At 39.5% G+C, this 19,465-nt stretch overlaps 1 protein-coding gene across 1 annotated transcript; it reads left to right on the forward strand.

The window, feature by feature from the left end:
- Positions 1-8,822: 8,822 nt before the first annotated feature.
- On the forward strand, positions 8,823-11,324 carry LOC145119837 (short-chain dehydrogenase TIC 32, chloroplastic-like). The gene is made up of 6 exons (XM_079055599.1): positions 8,823-9,155; positions 9,949-10,180; positions 10,269-10,348; positions 10,458-10,611; positions 10,689-10,767; positions 10,856-11,324. The coding sequence occupies exons 1-6, from the start codon at positions 9,044-9,046 to the stop codon at positions 11,150-11,152; spliced, it is 954 nt and encodes a 317-aa protein (XP_078911725.1). The 5' UTR covers positions 8,823-9,043; the 3' UTR covers positions 11,153-11,324.
- The last annotated feature ends 8,141 nt before the right edge of the window (positions 11,325-19,465 follow it).

Genomic DNA, 19,465 nt, shown 5'->3' on the forward strand with positions numbered 1-19,465 from the left:
CTCTCTGCGGAAGAGCTCTCACTGATAGCAAGGAAGTGAGCGCTCTTCGTCAGTCGGTCAATGATCACCCAAATTGCATCGACGCCCCTCGCGGTCCTCGACAATTTGGTGATAAAATCCATAGAAATATGTTCCCACTTCCACTGGGGAACCTCAAGTGGCTGCAACTTGCCATGCGGACGCTGGTGCTAAGCCTTGACCTTGCGACAGGTCAAGCACCTCTCGACAAACCACGCGACATCCCTCTTCATACAGGGCCACCAATACTCTCTCTTCAGGTCCAAATACATCTTAGTGGCCCCGGGATGGATCGAGAACCTCGATCTGTGCGCCTCCTCCATCAGAATGGTACGTGCCCCGCCTGTATACGACACCCAAATCCGACCTTGAAAGGTCATCATACCTCGGCTATCGGTAACGAACTCAGTCACCTGCCCGATCACCCGCTCCCTCTTGCGGTTCTCTGGTATTACGGCCTCTGCCTGGGCCTCCCGAATGGTGTCCAACACCGGAGTCATCACCGTCAATCGCATACAAGTGTCTCAAATCGGGGCACTCTCTGCCCTACGGCTCAGAGCATCAGCTACGACATTAGCTTTGCCCGGGTGGTACAGGATCTCACAATCGTAATCCTTCACCACATCCAACCATCTCCTCTGGCGCATATTCAGGTTGGGCTGATCCATCAAATACTTCAAACTCTTGTGGTCCGTGTATATGGTACACCGAACCCCATACAGATAGTGACGCCAGATCTTGAGGGCGAACACTACTGCCCCCAACTCCAGATCGTGGGTGGGATACCTCGTCTCATGAGGCTTCAGCTGCCTCGATGCATACGCTATCACATGCCCTCTCTGCATAAGCACCACACCTAACCCCGATATCGATGCGTCGCAGTACACCACAAAATCCTCCATTCCCTCTGGAAGGGATAACACCGGGGCTTCGCACAACCTCTGGCGAAGAGTCTCAAACGAGGTCTGCTGCTCCGGACCCCACGAAAAAGCAACGCCCTTCCGGGTCAACTTGGTGAGAGGCACGGCAATCTTGGAGAAATCCCTGATAAATCTCCGATAGTAGCCGGCCAACCCCAGAAACTCATGATCTCGGTGGGTGATCTCGGCACCTCCCAACTCATCACAGCCTCAATCTTGGCCGGATAAACCAATATCCCATTCTGGTTAACGAGATGCCCCAAGAACCGGACCTCCCGTAACCAGAACTCGCACTTGGAGAATTTGGCATAGAGCCTCTCCGATCTCAAAACTCCGAGAATCTCTCTCAGATGCTCCTCATGCTGCTCTCTAAATCTCGAATACACCAGGATATCGTCGATGAATACAATCACCGACCTGTCCAACATCGGTCTGCATACCCTGTTCATGAGATCCATCAACGCTGCTGGTGCATTGGTGAGCCCAAAAGGCATCACCACAAACTCGTAGTGCCCATAACGAGTCCTAAACGCCGTCTTCTGGATATCCTCGTCTCGTACCCTCATCTGGTGATATCCAGACCTCAAATCTATCTTGGAGAACCAAGATGCTCCCTGCAACTGATCGAACAGATCATCAATCCTCGGCAGTGGATAACGGTTCTTGACAGTCAACTTGTTCAACCCCCGGTAATCGATGCACATCCGGTGTGAACCATCCTTTTTCTTGACAAAAAGGATCGGCGCTCCCCAATGTGAGCTACTCGGCCTGATAAATCCTTTCCCCAACAGCTCCTGAAGCTGTGAGGATAACTCCTGCATCTCTGGTGGCGCAAGGCGATAGGGCACCTTGGCGGTAGGCGCCGCTCCCGCAACTAAATCGATGCGAAACTCCACTTGCCTCTCGGGAGGCACACCCGGCAACTCCTCGGGGAAAACATCCGGGAACTCACGCACTATCGGCACATCACTAACCGAACCTGGCCCCTCAGCGGCCACCCGTGAATCCATCACATAAGCCACAAACCCGCTACAACCCTGCTGTAGGCTCCGCCTCGCTCTAGCAGCCGAACAAAATGCTGCCCCAAAACGGGTACCCTTGTCGTACACCGTAAGTACTCCCCCACTAGGGTCTCGTATCGTCACCAACTGTCGCTCGCAGTCTATAACAGCCCCAAATCGGCTCAACCAATCCATGCCCACTATGACACACACGTCCCCCATCGCAATCGGGACTAGATCTATCGGGAACTCAACTCCGAAGATCTCGAGTACACATCCTCGAATCACATCCGTAGCATACACCGCTCGCTCGTCAGCTATGGAAACCCGTAGAGGTCGACTCAACGCCTCCCGCTGGATACTGATGTGCTGGCTAAACGCTAACGACACAAATGACCGACTCGCACCCGAGTCAAATAACGCCAAAGCAGGTACAGAACTCACAAGAAAAGTTCCTACGCATATCATAATATAAGCACAATATCTCAAACTCAGCATAAATAAATGAAAGAATACATACCAGCCACGACATCGGGCGCTGAGCGGACCTCCTCCGCTGTCAACTGGAAGGCTCTCCCGCGAGCCTTCGGTACCTCGGCCTTCATCGGCCGAACCTCAGTAGCTCGCACGGCAGCAGGGGCAGATCCCTGCGGTACTCCCTGTGCTGTCCCCCGCAGATGCGGACACTCGGCCTTCCGGTGTCCGGTTTGGTTGCAATGAAAGCAAACCATGAACCCCTTGGGGCAATCCTTGGCTATGTGCCCCTCGTTGCCACATTTGTAGCAAGCACCTGATCGACAAACCCCATCATGTCCCTTGCTGCACTTCCCACAAGTGCGGCCCTTCTGGCCTCCAGATCTCGAATCGGCGGGCTTTGACCGCTTGGCTGCCGGCTGAGACTGTGCCGGCCGCCGGTCCCTCCCCTGAGACTCGGCCTCCTCCCGGGCCTGAGTCTCCAGCTCAATCTCCCTCTTCCGAGTATTTGCCTGGATCTCAGCAAATTTCCGGTATGATGAGTTCGCCACGAACTTCCTAATATCCCTCCTCAAAATGCTCAAGTACCGGCTCATACGTGCCTGCTCAGACGACACGTGCTCAGGGCAAAACAACGCCCTCTCATGAAACATCCTCGTAATCACCGTCACAGACTCAGTTCCTTGCTTGATGGACAAGAACTCCTGGGCTAAACGTTCCCTCTCCACAGGGGGAACATACTTATCTCGAAAGATCGTGGTGAACCTCTCCCAGGTCACCGCAGTAAGCTCCGCCGTAGTGAAGTCTGCCGTCACAAACTTCCACCAGTCCTTCGCCCCCAAGCGAAGCTGGTTCAGTGCAAACCGAACCCTCAGATGCTCCAGACACGAGCAGGTGTAGAAGCATCCCTCGATATCAGAAATCCATCTCATCGCAGTAATCGGGTCCTGCGTCCCATCAAACTCTGGTGGCTTCGTGTTGCTGAACTCCCGGAACAGCAACGAGTCACCCCCTATGGTCTAGCAGCATCAACAGCTGCAGTAGCTGCAGCAGCCGCAGCCTCAGTAACCGCTGCGTACCGCTCATCAAAGGTCTCAATCAATGTGGTCTTGATAGACCCAAACATCTCCGGTATCTCTGCGCGGATAGCCGCAACCACCTCATCGTGGATCATCTGTCGAAGCTCCTCGTCACTCACGCCGCTGGCCTCTGCTCTGTGGCGTGTCCCAACCATGATGTCTCTGAAATACAACATAAAAATATCAGAGACTCGCTCGAGCATACTCGCACTCGATAACTCAACCCTACTTGTTCCCTGGTACCCTAAGGATTCTTACTTGGACTGTGCACTGATCCGGTGTCTTCAGTAGTACGGGCCCTATACTACTGTCCACACCGCATCAGTATTCACCCCAAGTCCTCCTCCTAGGATCCCAGATCACAAGTACTCTACATCTCGCTAGCATAGGCTACCCTTCGTTAGACCTCTCATAAGCTCCTCACTGCTACCTACTCCCTCTCAAGCATCTCATAGCAGCAGAAATCTTCCTAGGCTAAGGCATCACAAATCAGGCCACTCTAGTCCTAATATGAATACCTAGCCTACTCTAGCATGCGTAATATATCATAACATAACTCATAACACATAATGTAAGGGTATTTTGGGAAATCACCGTTCGGGCGCTGGCTGATCGTACACACTGCTCCTTTCTGCTTTTCTCAAAGTCTTTTACTCTTTTAGAAAAATTGTTCCTTTTTATGAAAAACTTTCTCAAATCCTCAGTTTGCGTTCAGATACACCCGAAGGTGCATCCGAATCCCTCAAACCAAGGCTCTGATACCAACTTGTAACAACGTAAATTTCCAAAACAATTTTTCATTTTTAAAACATACTTTTATTCATATGGTAATATCAAAACATAATGTAACCAATGTTATCATAAAAAAACATATCCCAGAATCTCAAGACATCAAATCCATGAGTGTGTACGGATCATGTCGACGCCTTCCCGCGATCCTCGCTAGTACCTGAAACACATAACACAACAACTGTAAGCATAAATGCTTAGTGAGTTCCCCAAAATACCACATACGCACATACGCCACTCAAGGCTATAAGACCTTCCGGTCACTGTGTCTCAGAGGACTTCCGTCCCACAACCCTGGTAGACCTTCCACGCCTACCCGTAATGACCTTCCGGTCCATATCATCTTGACCTTCCGGTCCATATCATCTTGACCTTCCGGTCCTTAGCATTCATAACATACATAACACATCCACAACATATAACAGCATACAACACATACATCTCATAGCATATAAGACCTTCCGGTCACACATAGGTACCACTCTAGGTACAGTATAGTGAGAAGACTCACCTCGTACGATGTCGGATAACCTCTCGTGCTCGATAACCCGACCTAGCTTCCTCCTATTAACATAATAACATCTCTAATCAATACTTCTCTTGTCCTCATTTCTAAGGAGTGGGTAAAAGACCATTCTACCCCTCCCATATTTCTCTCTAGAACCAGCCTGACCAAAACCCTAAGGTCAACTGAAGTCAACTCAAGTCAACGGTCAAACTTTGACCAGACTCGTCGAGTGCACTCGTGTGACTCGGCGAGTCCAGTCGTCTTCCGAATCCTCATAGATCTTCACTCGACTCGTCGAGTTAACCTTTCACTCGACGGTTACCACTGGTCATGAATCGCGGGGCAACCCCGACTCGACTCGTCGAATGCACTAATGGACTCGGCGAGTTCCTTCCATGGAAACACTCAAATGACCTTCTGAGGTCAGATCTGTTTCTCTAACCTATAGATCTGACCTTACCATACCCAATAATCACGTAAAGGTCCGACCTTTACACTCATGCAACGTCCATAAAGCTTCTTTTGGTGAAATAGCCTCTAAAATGACAACCTAGGTTCATATCTCTAATGGAATGGCATAAAGCAAGGTAGATAGGACTCTCTGGACCTCTTAAGGTCCAGATCTAAGAAGAACTCCACCTTGGGACCTCACATACTTCGAATCCAAGCTAAAGAAGGCATAAGAAAAGCCTAGATTCTAGTAGATCACCAAATACACGAGATTGAGCACATATTAATACCTCTAGCAGCCTCTTCTGATCAAATAGTGGTAGATCTGAGCTCCTCAATCTTCCTTGTTTGCCCTCCTTCCTTCTTTCTTGCAAAAACACACTTAGAATGATGAAAACGACTTATTCTCTCTCTCTCTCTCTCTCTCTCTCACACACACACACACACAACGCTCTCAGGTGTTCTGGTGCTCTCAAGGGTGAAGGTGGCCGCAAATGAGGGCCATAAGGTCCCTTAAATAGGGCACATGCCCGAGGATTTAGGGTTTTCACCCACAACACCTACTCGGCGAGTCTACGCTTGGACTCGTCGAGTAGTTCATTAAACTTACGTGACCACCCCGCTTCTACTCGGCGAGTTATAGCACCAACTCGTCGAGTAGATCAATGATTCTAAAAAATAAACAATTAAAATAATATACCTGGAAATCCGGGTGTTACACCGATGTCGGGCGGTGCCCGAGGAATGTTTGCATGTTAGATTATACTTGTTGTCTGTGTGATACTTGTATGTGCCTGTTAGGGAGGTGAGTGTGGGCGAGGTGCCGTATCTCATCACTAGCTGAGTATGGACGGGGTTCCATATCTCATTATTAACAAAGTAGGGACGAGGCCCGTGATAGGAGAGAAGTGAGTGTGGGCGGGGGCCCATATCTCACTATCAACGGGAGTGTGGACGGGGTTCCATGACTCATCAGTAGCAGGACAGGGGCGGGGCCCAAGTTAGGCGAGGCCTTAGAACAAGAATTACATTTAGAGCATGTTTGCTTTATGTACTAGCATGTTTATGTGATTGTATGTGTATAGCGGGTGAGGCCCAGAGACAGGAGGGGCCTAAAAGAAACATATATGTATACCGAGTGGGACTCGATGCCAGGCGGGGCCTGATGCCGGATAGAGTCCGATTCTAGGCGGGGCCCGATGTAGGGGCGGGGGCCCAGTATATGTGTTATGTGTATGGTATGTGGTAGTATGGGAAACTCACTAAGCTTCGTGCTTACGGTCTTCAGTTTTGGTTTCAGGTACTTTCAGTAGCGGAAGGAAGAGTTCGGGATGACTGCATTGCACACACCATAATGTTTAGCCTGGGATGTTACTCTGATGTTTTGATTTGGAAACTCTGATAATAATGTTTTGAAATACTTTGACTCACGTTTTGGTGAATGATTTGATAACTACGGTTTTATTTAATGGTTTATTAATGGATTAAAATGAAATTTTTGGATCGTATTTTTGGGATGTTTCACCCTCTCTCACCTAACTCTACTATAGACGTCTCTCTTTGTTTCCGTCAAAATGTTTCACCGCAAGATACACTTCGACAAACCCACAACTATTGGCGAAGATGAGGAACTCCAGTTGGCGTAGTTAGTAAGGCATAAGGTAGGTCCTAGGACTTTTTTTTAAAGTAACATGTATATATAAATATTAGTATTTTTTACTCTTTCATATTTTTTAAGTTTCATTTACATATGGAACCACGTGGTTTTTGATTCTAGATTCACCACTGAGGAACTCCACCTTCGATTTGATTCTCATAACACCATCTCTAATCCCTTATATCTCAAATCACTAGTCACACACCACTGTCGGCGATTCTTTGTGTAGTGGCGATATCGATGGTCGGTGCTTGGTGCAGTGACAATGACAATGACGATAGCAGTGGTTGGTGTAGTGATGATGACGAAAGCGATGCTTATCTGGCTAGGTTAGGTTGCTGCCGGAGGGAGTTACTAATTTTGGAAAGAAAAGAAAATAGGTAAAGGAAAAAAGGTTATGGAAGGATTAATATGGTGCAAGGGGTTTGGACCCATTTTTCTGTTATTAATGATAACAAAAGGAATTAATTAAATGGAAAAAATAAAAAATAATTATATAAAAAGAAAAACTGACATTTTATTTGAGTTAACAAACTTAAACTATAGTTGTTAAAATACAAATTATTATGTAGGAAGAAAAACTATTACGTAGGAATCTAACTCCCACAATAAAACCCTCAATTAAAGATTATTTTTACAAGTTAGTAACTTTTTAGACATTAACCAAAAAATGCAAACCACATATATACAATTTTTGCAATTTTATCGAAGCATAAAAATTATTGATGATTGGTGTCCCCATTGTTTTCTTTTGTTTGTTTTTTTGTCATTTTGTTTTTCTCGCAAATGAACCCAAAACGTCAAACTTTAGACAGTTAGACCCTAAGTTAAGCCATGTTTTATTGGAGATTTGGACATATTTGCTTGAACGTTGGAGAAAGAGGATTTTGAAAATAATAATAATAATAATGATAAATAAAGCCACCCGTATTTGACCAACGACCATGTAAGACACGTGAACCTCCAACATCCAGGAGCTGACAAATAACGTCCTTCATATTGTGGAAATTAACATAACACCAATGCCCCTAAAATCACCATTCTGCGATCGCGTGTCAAATGGCAAAATGCCAAATTATACACTGCTTAAGAGCTTAAAGCAGATCATAAGGTGAACACCAAATCTTCAGCAACGTTGTTCTTTTAATTTTTGTATTGTAAATAAGATGATCACTAAATTTTCAGGATTAAAAGAGAAGGTCAATTAAGTTATGTTGTTGAATATAAATAATATATAAATGGATATGATTATGAAGAATAGTAAATATATATTATTATAAATATAAAAAACTCATATATTAGTAAGATAAACAAAAAAGCCCTTTGTGTCATTGCTTAAAAACATTTTTTTTCTTTATTTAGATGGATTGAGATTATCGTAAATCCATTTATTTTTTCAAAGTTTAATATATTGTTAGATCAACTATCTACTTTTTTTAAAAAAAATTAATTATATATAAACGCACATTACCACAAAATTAAAGCTAATTTTGGCGATTAAAAGCCTAAACAACTTTTTTAGAGGGCTTAGATCTCACTATGCCATCTAAATGATGGTCTTTATAAAAACTTCTAGTTAGCCTTTATAATCTATTGTATCATTATCTTGTTTTAAGTTATTTATCAATTATATATGGTTAAATTTTCTATATTAAAATGGTTAAATTTTACTATTTTGAAAAAAAATTATTCAGTGTATGTTTACTTATTTGCAAGTGTATCATTGTATGTGATTATTATTATGTTTATTAAATAATATGCTAATTAAACATTATATTCTTGTATAGATGATTTTTAGAAACGAAAGGGAGTTAACTTAAAGATAGGGTGTAAAATTGACAACTATGTAAAGTACAAGGACATAATTTGTTATTCAATTAAACGGTTTCACATCATAAAATTAAATTTCAAATGGAACTTCCTTCTTTTAAGCAGAAATCGCGTGAAAGGCCAAGCCGCCTTTGTGTTCTTATTGTTCTATTGAAATCTGAAACCCCCTTCTCTCAATAGTCAATTTTCAATCTATTATTTCTACTCAAATATTCGTCGCCATCTTCTTCTTTACCACTCAATTTTGACTGAGGTCTTCTGAATCTTGGATAAAAAAACAAGTTTCTGAGACCAATTAATCAAAAGTTTTGCGGAAAATGACTTGGATTTTCTCATTATTCAATGGGCCATCAGGGTATTCAGCAAACTCTAAAGCTGAAGATGTTACCAATGGAATCGATGGAGCTGGCCTTACGGCCATTGTTACCGGTAATCTTCTTCTCTCTAGCTTTGCTTTTCTTAAATAGCCATCGTTACTGGTAATTTTCTTCTCTCTAGCTTTGTTTCTCTTAAATGTGTCAAAAGGGTAAGCTCGAAAAGTTCAAAGATTGGCTTTACACAGTGATTCTAGAATTTTCCTTTTTGCTTTCCCATTGTTAATTTATATCTCAAACGCGTTCTTGTGAGATCTTCTTGTTATCAGTTCTGGACCATGTCAATCTTTCAATCTATATGATCGTTTAATTAGCTAATCGAGGATCATAAAAAGGGTTCTTTGAAATGGTTTCTATAGAATCAATTTGTGGCCTGATTATGATTCTATTGCAAATTTCTTCTTACAAGTCAAACTTCTTACTGTAATTGAAGCTTTGTGGATGGTGATTGTGATTGCAAATTTTTTTGGTTATTTTTACTTTATGAGTAGTTCATTATTTTATTTTTAAAACGCGACTGTATAAAATAGAACTAGTTTTTTGACCAAAAGATATAAAAATTATATAAAACATAACTAATGTCACGAGGCCATTTTTATGTTTGATTCTATTTTTTAAGTGAAAATCGTATATGATGAGAACAAATAAGAAATGCAACTACTTTTCTTGCAACAACTTTTAACCATGACAGTTTCTTAAACCTATTAAATTCATGATGATAATTTTTTCAACTATCTTTTAACAATAAACTTTACAAATCATTAACATAACAAGATTCTTATAATATATAAATCCGCCAATTCCTTCTGTTATATCACTAACCCTGCAACAAATTTGTGAATATTTAGGAGCTTCAAGTGGTATTGGCTTAGAAACAGCCCGTGTTCTTGCCTTACGTGGGGTCCACGTGGTGATGCCAGTCAGAAACGTGGAACTTGGTCAAAAAGTCAAAGCAAGTATTTGTGAGAAAATCCCAAATGCCAAAATCGATGTAATGGAGTTAGATTTAAGCTCACAGGCATCTGTAAGGGATTTTGCATCTCAATACATTTCAAAGGATCTTCCTTTAAACATCCTAATGTATAAAACCAATTCCTTCATCAAGATTTCAAGATTCCAATTCTTGAAAGTTGCATTTTTGACTTTTTTTTTATGTCTCTTTTATAAGTCTCAATGCAGGAATCATGTCTCCTCCATTCACTCTTTCAAAAGACAACATAGAATTGCAGTTTGCAACCAACCATATTGGTATGTTAGTGTTAATGACTTAATGTTTATTAAACACAAAAAAGAAAGATAATGTAAAATGAAAATGTTCTTTAATAAACCTTGTTCTTATGGTTTTGTTTTGTTTTAGGTCATTTTCTTTTGACAAATTTGTTGTTGGATACAATGAAAAAGACTTCAAGTAAAACCCAAAAAGAAGGAAGGATAGTTGTTGTTTCATCTGAGCTTCAGAAGATGGCATACCCTGAGGGAATTAGGTTTGACAAGATCAACGATGAAAAGAGGTATTTTATTATTATTATTATTATTATTATAACATAATTCATAAAACAAATAATTCACTTGATTTTCTTGATTTCAGCTATAGTGCTTTTCATGCTTATGGGCAATCAAAGCTTGCTAATGCATTACATGCTAAGGAGCTATCAAGGTGCCTCAAGGTGATTGCTTTTGACTTTTTTCTTAGATAAAAATACAAACTTTTTTTTGACCCATGAATTTAATATACTTTTACTTTGGTGGAATCAGGAAGAAGGTGTGAATGTGAGTGTGAATTCATTACACCCTGGAGTTATTAAAACCAATCTTTTACGTAACCAAGGATTTGTGGCCTCAATATTAAGCAAGATAGCTTTTAGTCTGTTGAAAAATATCCCACAAGGAGCTGCAACTACATGCTATGTAGCTATGCATCCACAAGTGAAAGGTGTTAGTGGTGAGTATTTTGCTGATTGTAACATATCAAAAGCAAGCAAATATGTTGATGATTCAGAAATGGTTAAGAAGTTGTGGGATTTCAGTTTGGAGTTGACTGAATCAAAGTAATACTATAAGGTTTCTATTTCTTGGTACCTTGATTTTTGTTTTGATAATGCTTGTTTGTTTGTTGGTGTGTTTGTATTTTAGACTCTTAGTACATTGGAACAATGATTGTTGATGTTTATTGTAATTGTTGTGAAGTTTATATTGAATGAAAGATAGAATTTTGTTTTGATAATGTTAGAAGGGGATCATGTGATGCTGAAGGGGAGAGATATCTCTCTCGTTTGATTAGTTTGAAATAGTGAAGTGAAACACTTTAGAAATTACTTTTAACAACTATATAAGTAATTAAACTACGGAAAATCCCCACAAACTTTAAATCTTTCAACAAACCAAAAGTATCTATATGTATATTAATTTATTAACATTTAAGCTCAATTTCAAGTATCTAGCAAATTACCAAAACTCAAGTTTAGATCGTACTTTACTAATTTAGCATACCATGAACTATATGCTTTATCTTGAACATTTAATGTTAGAAAACATGTTTTCACTACTCATTTTCATCTTTATCATCAAGATTTATACTCATATTCTTTTTGCTATGTGTTTTTTATCATCCTAACTACATTTTGAAATCAAGAATCAATCAACTTGATGCGATTAATCCCGACTTAAATAGACTCGAATATAGGATGTTGGCTTGTTGGGTATCGAAATTATCGAAACCTAATAACATGCCATTTTCAAAATGGCATACAAATGTCGTTTTTTCATTATCTCATTTATTGTCTGAACTACACATTCAACTATCATAACACATTTATCCTCAAACATAGAATGTCGGGTATCAAAAGGGTCCTACTAATTGGACCCCAGATTTTCTAAAGGGACCCCCTCATTAATAATTTTTTAAGTATAAATTTCCGTGTATTTATAATATCAATAGCTTGTATGATTACTAAAAGCTATTTTTTTTTGGAAACTCGTACCTATCATTTAATTACTATCAACTTTTTATTTATTATATATTTTATTTTTTTATAATCATATAATAAATACAACGTGTCAACGTTTTCTATATATTTTAATATTTTCTATATTTTAATATTTTTATAAACCAAGAAATAGAAATAAAATGATATTGAATATTTAAATGAAAACTAAGTATTATTAATAGAAAATGTAGTGATTGTACATATATACGACCATTGTTTTATGTATGTACACAAGCATACACCAATCTGAAAAATGAAAATTTACACACACCAAAAAAATCCTATTCTTCCCACCGCTAGAAGCTATCGGGAAAATAAAGAGAGAATGAGTAAAAGAAAGGTGGTGAGTCGGCAGTTGGGGTTGTCCGACGGTTGTGGCGAATGAGTGGCTTCCCTGGTTCGACCAGGCGAAGACACACACACACCAAAAAATCCAATTGTTCCACTAGAACTTTATGTACGAATATTTTTGAATTATTTTTATGTACGAAAATATATTTGAATTATTTTGTTATGTATTACATTGGAATTTTATTTTATTATTATTATATCGTATTTGAAGTCACTTATTATTATACTTTCATATAAAAATGATTTTAATAAATTGCATATAAAAACAGAAAAAATGATTAAATTTTTTTATTTAAAATATTTTATTTTATAGATTTGAAAAAAATAAATAAATTTTTATTTTAATACTTTTTTATAAAAATGATATTCTTTTTTTTCTATAAACAAATTTTTATATTGATCCCTTTTTATTATGTAATGATTAGTTTTATTTAAAGTAAAATATAAAATAATCATGAGGGGTCTAATATTATGTAATGGTAATTAATAAAAAGATAATTATTTTGTAATGATTATTTTATTTTAGGAAAAAAGTTAGAGTAATTATTAGGGGGTCCTTTAAGAATACCTTATCAAAATTATCAATCAAAAACTAAAATGTCATAATGATATAACTTTTCATTTTAACTCCAAATGTCTTTTTGCATTATCTCTAACTACACATTCAACTATTAGGGTGGACTGTATCATAGCGGGGTGGAGATGAAGGGTTGAGCGGGGTTGACCAGGGAGGAGGAGAGGGATCGACGGGAGGAGAGCAAGAAAGAAATAGAGAGGTGTTGCGGGTTCAAGAAACCGCTGGAGGTTTGAAGCAAAGAAGGAAAATGGGGGAAGAGGGGTTGAGAGGGATCCGACTTCGGCGGGTTCAGCAAGATCACGACTCCTTGCGCCCAGGGGCGGCTCAAGCAGTTTGGAGGCTCTAAGCGAACCAAAAATTGGGGCCCTTTGGCCTAATATTATAAACCCCCGTGCTTTATTTGTACTTGATTATTTTAGTAATAATAACAATCACCAGGAGACAACTACAAACAATCAATAAACTAGAAGTAATGGATTATGGATTAAAGGTAATACTTACTGGTAGCCTTCTTGACACATTAAGGCAAATGGAAAACTCAAAACTAAAAACTGAAATTTGTTCCAAACACCTTGTAAGTCAAAAAGACATTTAATATACCGGTTAATGTATCGGTTTATATACAACTAATATATGCATCAGTAAATTGCATCATAATAGATTTGGTAGTAAGAAAACGATGATTATGTGGGAAGAATTGACCCACTGTTGCTTAGGATTCCATTATAATGATCAAGATGATATATATCTGGAGTCCCTATTGATTGTACAACTAGTAAAGGTCACAGTAAGTAGCTATCACTCCACTTACTAATTGTTATCTATCTTCTAATTGGTACACGAGTTCAAAATGCATCCAGTTAAATTTGGATGTGACTGAGTTATGATTTTAGCTTATAATCAATATGACTTAGGGGGTGTTTGTGTAAGCTTATTTTTTTGGGCTTAAGCTTATTAGCTTAACAGCTTAATAACTTATGAGCTTATTAGCTTATTAGGTAAAAAAGTGTTTGGATTAGCTTATGACTTATAAGCTAATAAGCTCCTTTTAAAATAGTGTTTGGGTTAGCTTATTTTTTGTAAAATGACCAAAATGGACATGCTTACATTACACAATTATATAATTTTATCATTAATAGAACTTTCAATTATATAACACAAGTAACAGATGATGCATATGATCAAAATATAATGTTAAAGATAATGCATAAACTCAAACATAACGGTAACGATAATGCATAAAACAATTGTCACATAAGGTAAACAAGACAAAAAAAAGGAAAATAATGCAAATGTGCATAATAAGGACAACAGGAACATAATGCTCTAACATAAAATCTAACACTAAACCATTAACTCAGCTTTGAAATCATTTCTCCATCAGAAATTTCAAGAACTCAATTCTTGCCATGTGAGTTGTTGGAACCATGAAATTTCAAGAAATATCTCAAACAACAACATAATCTCGAAATAATGCTACATAATGGGTTGAAATGAAATGACTTATCAAAATTAGCTTATTTTTAAGTAAAATAAGCTTATAAGCTTAAGCTCATAAGCTAACCCAAACACTAATCTTTCCATAAGCCCAAAATATAAGCTCAAAAGCTAAAAAGCCTTAAAAATAAGCTAAAACAAACACCCTCTTATAGACTTTTAGAAGCCTTTGATTACCTAGTTAAACTTTATACCATAAAAGCATATTGATAAACTAATGCTACAATTCAAACTCACAAAAATCATTATAATGGTAGGTTAAAAAGATATAACCTGTTAACAAAACTATATAGCATTTGTTAGAATAGATAATAGAAATTGGAAAACAGGAAAAACTCAAAACTTGAACTAGAAGTTGAAGATAATCATTAATCAGATTATCTGATAATGGAAATTGTAATCACTGGAACACATACCGTTGCAAACTTTCAGTTCATCATGAGTTGAGGTCTTGTCCTCTTGTCGCCCACAACAATGGAGAATCACAATCACAAAATCATAGAATGGAGAACAAAAGGAAGAATAGAGAAGATTGTTGTGTTTATGTGTTTCACTTTCAGACTAGATTCCAAAATAGAGATGGGAGGAGTAGAAGACAGGAGGAGAAGTCGTCGAGCCAAGAAGGAAGAAGATTAGAACTTAGAATAACACTAGAACAAATCAATCAACAGAATGCTGTGTTTTTTCAGCGTGTTTTTGGAAATCGAATCGTTGTTTCCCTCTGGCGTGAATAACAATGGAATGATCGAGACTATTTCTGGAGAAGAATTAATGAAGAAGATTTAAAATTGGGGGCCCTAAGCCTTTTCTTAGTTTGGTAAGCACTTAAGCCGACCCTGCCTGCGCCTTCGGTTTGGCAGTTTTACCGGCTTCAGCAGGTTAGACGGGAACGATTCCGTCCACCCTTATAACACATTATTCTTCACTTAAGCTCGTACATTTCATATCATAAATGTTATCTAAACTTCTAAACAACCTTTTGACTTATATACTCGTTTCTTTTTCCTCATGGCAACTATGTGGGAAGCCTTAAAACCCATTCAACTTTTATATCTAATTATTCCAACTACCTAGTTTAAAGATTAATTATTCATTCCAATACACCAAAAGGAATGTATCACTGAGGAAATATACGCAACCAATTATATTTTTTCATAATGAAACCAGGTTCTGAATTTGTGTTCAAAAATTGGGAGAATCCCAATTTTTAAAAAATGGGCACATTTAGTGATGTTAAATTGAAGTTCGATGGCAACTTGCTGGAGATGCCACATGGCGGTGTGTCACTAAATATAAAATGTAAAATTAAAATCGGAAATGTAAAATTAAGAACCATTGTTGGTAAAAAAAATCTAAAATGTAAAAAATCGGAAAATGATGTTGCATGACGTGATGAAAGGACATGATAGATGATGATTATACTATTCTGCGAAATCCTCGTAAACTAGCCGTTAGCCAAGATACAATAGGGATAGTTTTTTTTTTAATTATATACAGCGTTAAATCAGGCCCACATTATTTTACTTTTTACAGCATCAGTTAAAGAAGCTACTCCGCCGTGTAAATGCCGCACTCCGACGGCCTCGATGACTCTCCAGGCTCTCAGCCACCACCGATTCTTTCGTATCTTTCCAATGAGATCGGCGAAACCTCGTCGCCTCCGCCCCTATGGCCATCCATTCAATGTCTTTCGGGTGAATCCTCGTCGCCGCTAGCCCTATTACCTCCTTCTCTGCCGCCTGTTACCTATCCTTCGGACGATGTTGGCGAAACCACTTCGCCTCCACCCCTTTTGACCTCCATTCAACACCCTACTGGCGAATCCTCGTCGCCTCCTACCTTATTCCACTCCATTCAAGATATTTCCGACGAAACCGTTAAGTCCTTTCCGGCTGCTTCTTTGCCGCCTTTTTCCTATCTTTCGGACGATATCAGCGAAACCTCCTCGCCTCCGCCCCTTTTGACCTCCATTCAACACCTTACCGACGAATCCTCGTCGCCTCCTACCTTATTCCCTTCCAATCAATATTTCTCTGACGAAACCGTTAAGTCCTTGCCGGCTGATTCCATCGAACGCCTCCCCGACGAACTATTGAAAGAATGCTTTGTTCGAGTTCCCATCAAAGATCTAGGCCGGTTTACAAAGGTTTCAAAGAAATGGGGTCGGGTCATCTCCAACGACCAATTTGTGAAGTTTCACGCCAAAAAGCGAAAGCTGTCCACACATATTATGCATTCCGAACGAAATACGTACTACATGATTGACTCGTTGAAACCCCGATTGCGATCTCCAATCCACCGATTCCCAGAACCGCTTGAGCTCGTTGGTGCCTTTAATGGGTTGGTACTTGCCATGAAAGACGAACATTCATTCTATGTTATTAACCCAATCAAGAATCAGGTGTTCAAACACCCCATTGACGCTCCCAAATCTCTGAAAAATGCTTATTCAAGGATGTCATTAGGATTTGGTCGTGATGCATCATCTGGGCACTATAAAGTTGTAACTATTCACTATTTTGTAAAAAAGAGTAAGGAGGAGGAGGAGGAGGAGAAGAAAACCAACAACATGCATATTAGAGTCTACTACCTCACATTGAACAAAGCTTATTCAATACCAACTCCAAAACCATGGAATTTGAATAGGGCCTCCCATGGTGTACTTCTGAATAATCAGTTACACTGGATACTTGTTATTAATCCAAAACTGGAGCCAGTTATAGCTTGTTTTGATTTGACGAAAGAATCATTCGAACAATTAGGATTTCCACATCAGATAAATGTCAGCGATAGGTGCGCAGAAGAGGATATCAGAATGCTTGTAATTCAGGGAAAACTGTCACTGTTCAAAGATTACAAATTATGGTTATTGGAGAAATTCACAGATGTCAACTCTTGGAAGCCATATACAATCATGGGCTTAGAAAACATTACTTATCCTCTGTGTTATATAAAAGAGACAAATGAAATTGTCTTTGAGATAAGTCTTACAGACATGATGATTATGATTTTACAATACTATAACTTTGCTACTGACATGTGGATCCAAGAAGTCGTAATTCCTAAAAGATTGAAAGCATTCGTGTCAAAGTGCACTCTGGTGCCATCTGTCACGGGATGACTCTTTTATACTAGTCAATACCGTGTGCCACTTAGTGCTTCTTCGACGAAGTCAGGCGTGGAACGCTTCCTCACGATGTACTAACGACTAGGATAGCAAGAGATGCAATAAGGAATGCTACGAAGTAAGAAATAAAGCTTCTATATAAGACTCGACTACTTTACAAGGCAACTTCTCAATGATTCCTACAAATGAGACATCCTTCCTATTTATAGGCACCTTACACCTCCTCAAATGGAAGTTTCTAGGTCCTGATCATTCTTGACTAATCTAGACTCTTCTTATTATTTACATGGCCTTTACAAGACTCTAGAAAATGGTATACTTGTCTACGATGCTCTAGAAGGTTCTAGGTTGTCCCGACATTATCCAAATTTCTCTTGTATGATCTAGCAAGTTCTAGATCCTTCCAAAGATTTCCAGGTCGTTCTAGCTTCATCTAGCGTCCTCTTGATTATTCTAGATCGTTCTCCTTTGTTCCACAGACATCTACAATATTCTAGCATCTTCTAGGGTCTCGTAGAGCATTTCTGATCTCTCCGGAGACTTCTTGAGTATACTTGATCGTTCCGGAGTTCTCTAGACGATCGTAGAATTTTCCAGAAACTTGGTCCGTGACACCCTCCCCCACTTAAACCCTTGACGTCCTCGTCAAGTCTTCTATACATATGTCTTGATCTTGTCACGGGGCTACTTTGTGTGTTTTCGTTTTCTCCAAAGTATCACTTCGAGTAAGGTGTGCATTTATTTCTCAATGTACTTTGAACCCTACTTCTTCTCTCAGCCTCGTAAAACCTTGAGTAACTTATCAAGTGGGATATGGATCCCTGTTCCTTCAAACGTGCCTCCTTTATTCGAACTTCCCTTTTTGGCTTCATATTCTTCTTGATTATATTGCTCTGGCCATAACACATCTTCATAGTTGAAAGGGATCGAGCTTTTGTCTTTCTTCTTTCCAAGGGAATTATATGGATAGTTGATCCCTTGGTCATATGCATCGTGTTGTCTCTTTCGAACGACCAAGGACATACCATATCCAGGAAATCCATTCCTAGTACCATGCGATAGTCGTCCATCGGAACCACTATCAAGTCGATGGTCCCTTCCCATTCTGCAATCTTCATGGGTATTCCACGAGAAACTCCGAGGATCGGATTAGATGGAGAGTTGACAACCTTCAACCGACCTAACTCTTTTGTATAATGAATACCCAACTTCCTTGCTTCTTCCTCTGCGATGAAACTATGTGTTGCTCCGGAATCTACTAGCGCCTTAGTGTTCCTTGCATTCACTTTGGCTTCTACGAACATAAGACTCCCTCCTTTATTTTCTTCCCTCTTAGACGATTTTATCTCATCTTTCGATATTGAGTTCAAAAAACGCATTGAGCTTATTTGTGCTTTGTCTTCTTCTTCTTGCAACACCATCGCATAGAAGGTTTTTTTCTTCGGACAGTCTCGGATCAAGTGAGGACCATCACACAAGTAGCACTTGATCTCCTTCCGTTCTTCTCTTCGGTATCTTCCTTCTATTGCTTTTCCTTTCTTATTCAAAGGTTGGGGTGTGTCTTGTTTTGGCTCCATTTCTGACATAGTTTTTTCCCCCACCATTCTTCTTAATCGTGCTTTCTCTCCGAAATTCCATTAGATCTTCTGCCACGGCGATAGCTTCGTCGATGTCTCTAACATTTCTCCTCTTGAGCTCATTATAAGCCCAAGATTGTAGTCCATCCATGAAATAAAATAGTTTGTCTTTCTCTTGCATGTCGGGTAACTCTAGCATCAAGCTCGTGAACTCGACTATGTAGTCTCGGATGGATCCACTATGCTTTA

The sequence above is a fragment of the Lactuca virosa genome, chromosome 6 (assembly GCF_052849685.1).
Source record: "Lactuca virosa cultivar CGN04683 chromosome 6, Lactuca_virosa_CGN04683_v6, whole genome shotgun sequence".
Lineage (NCBI taxonomy): Eukaryota > Viridiplantae > Streptophyta > Magnoliopsida > Asterales > Asteraceae > Lactuca > Lactuca virosa.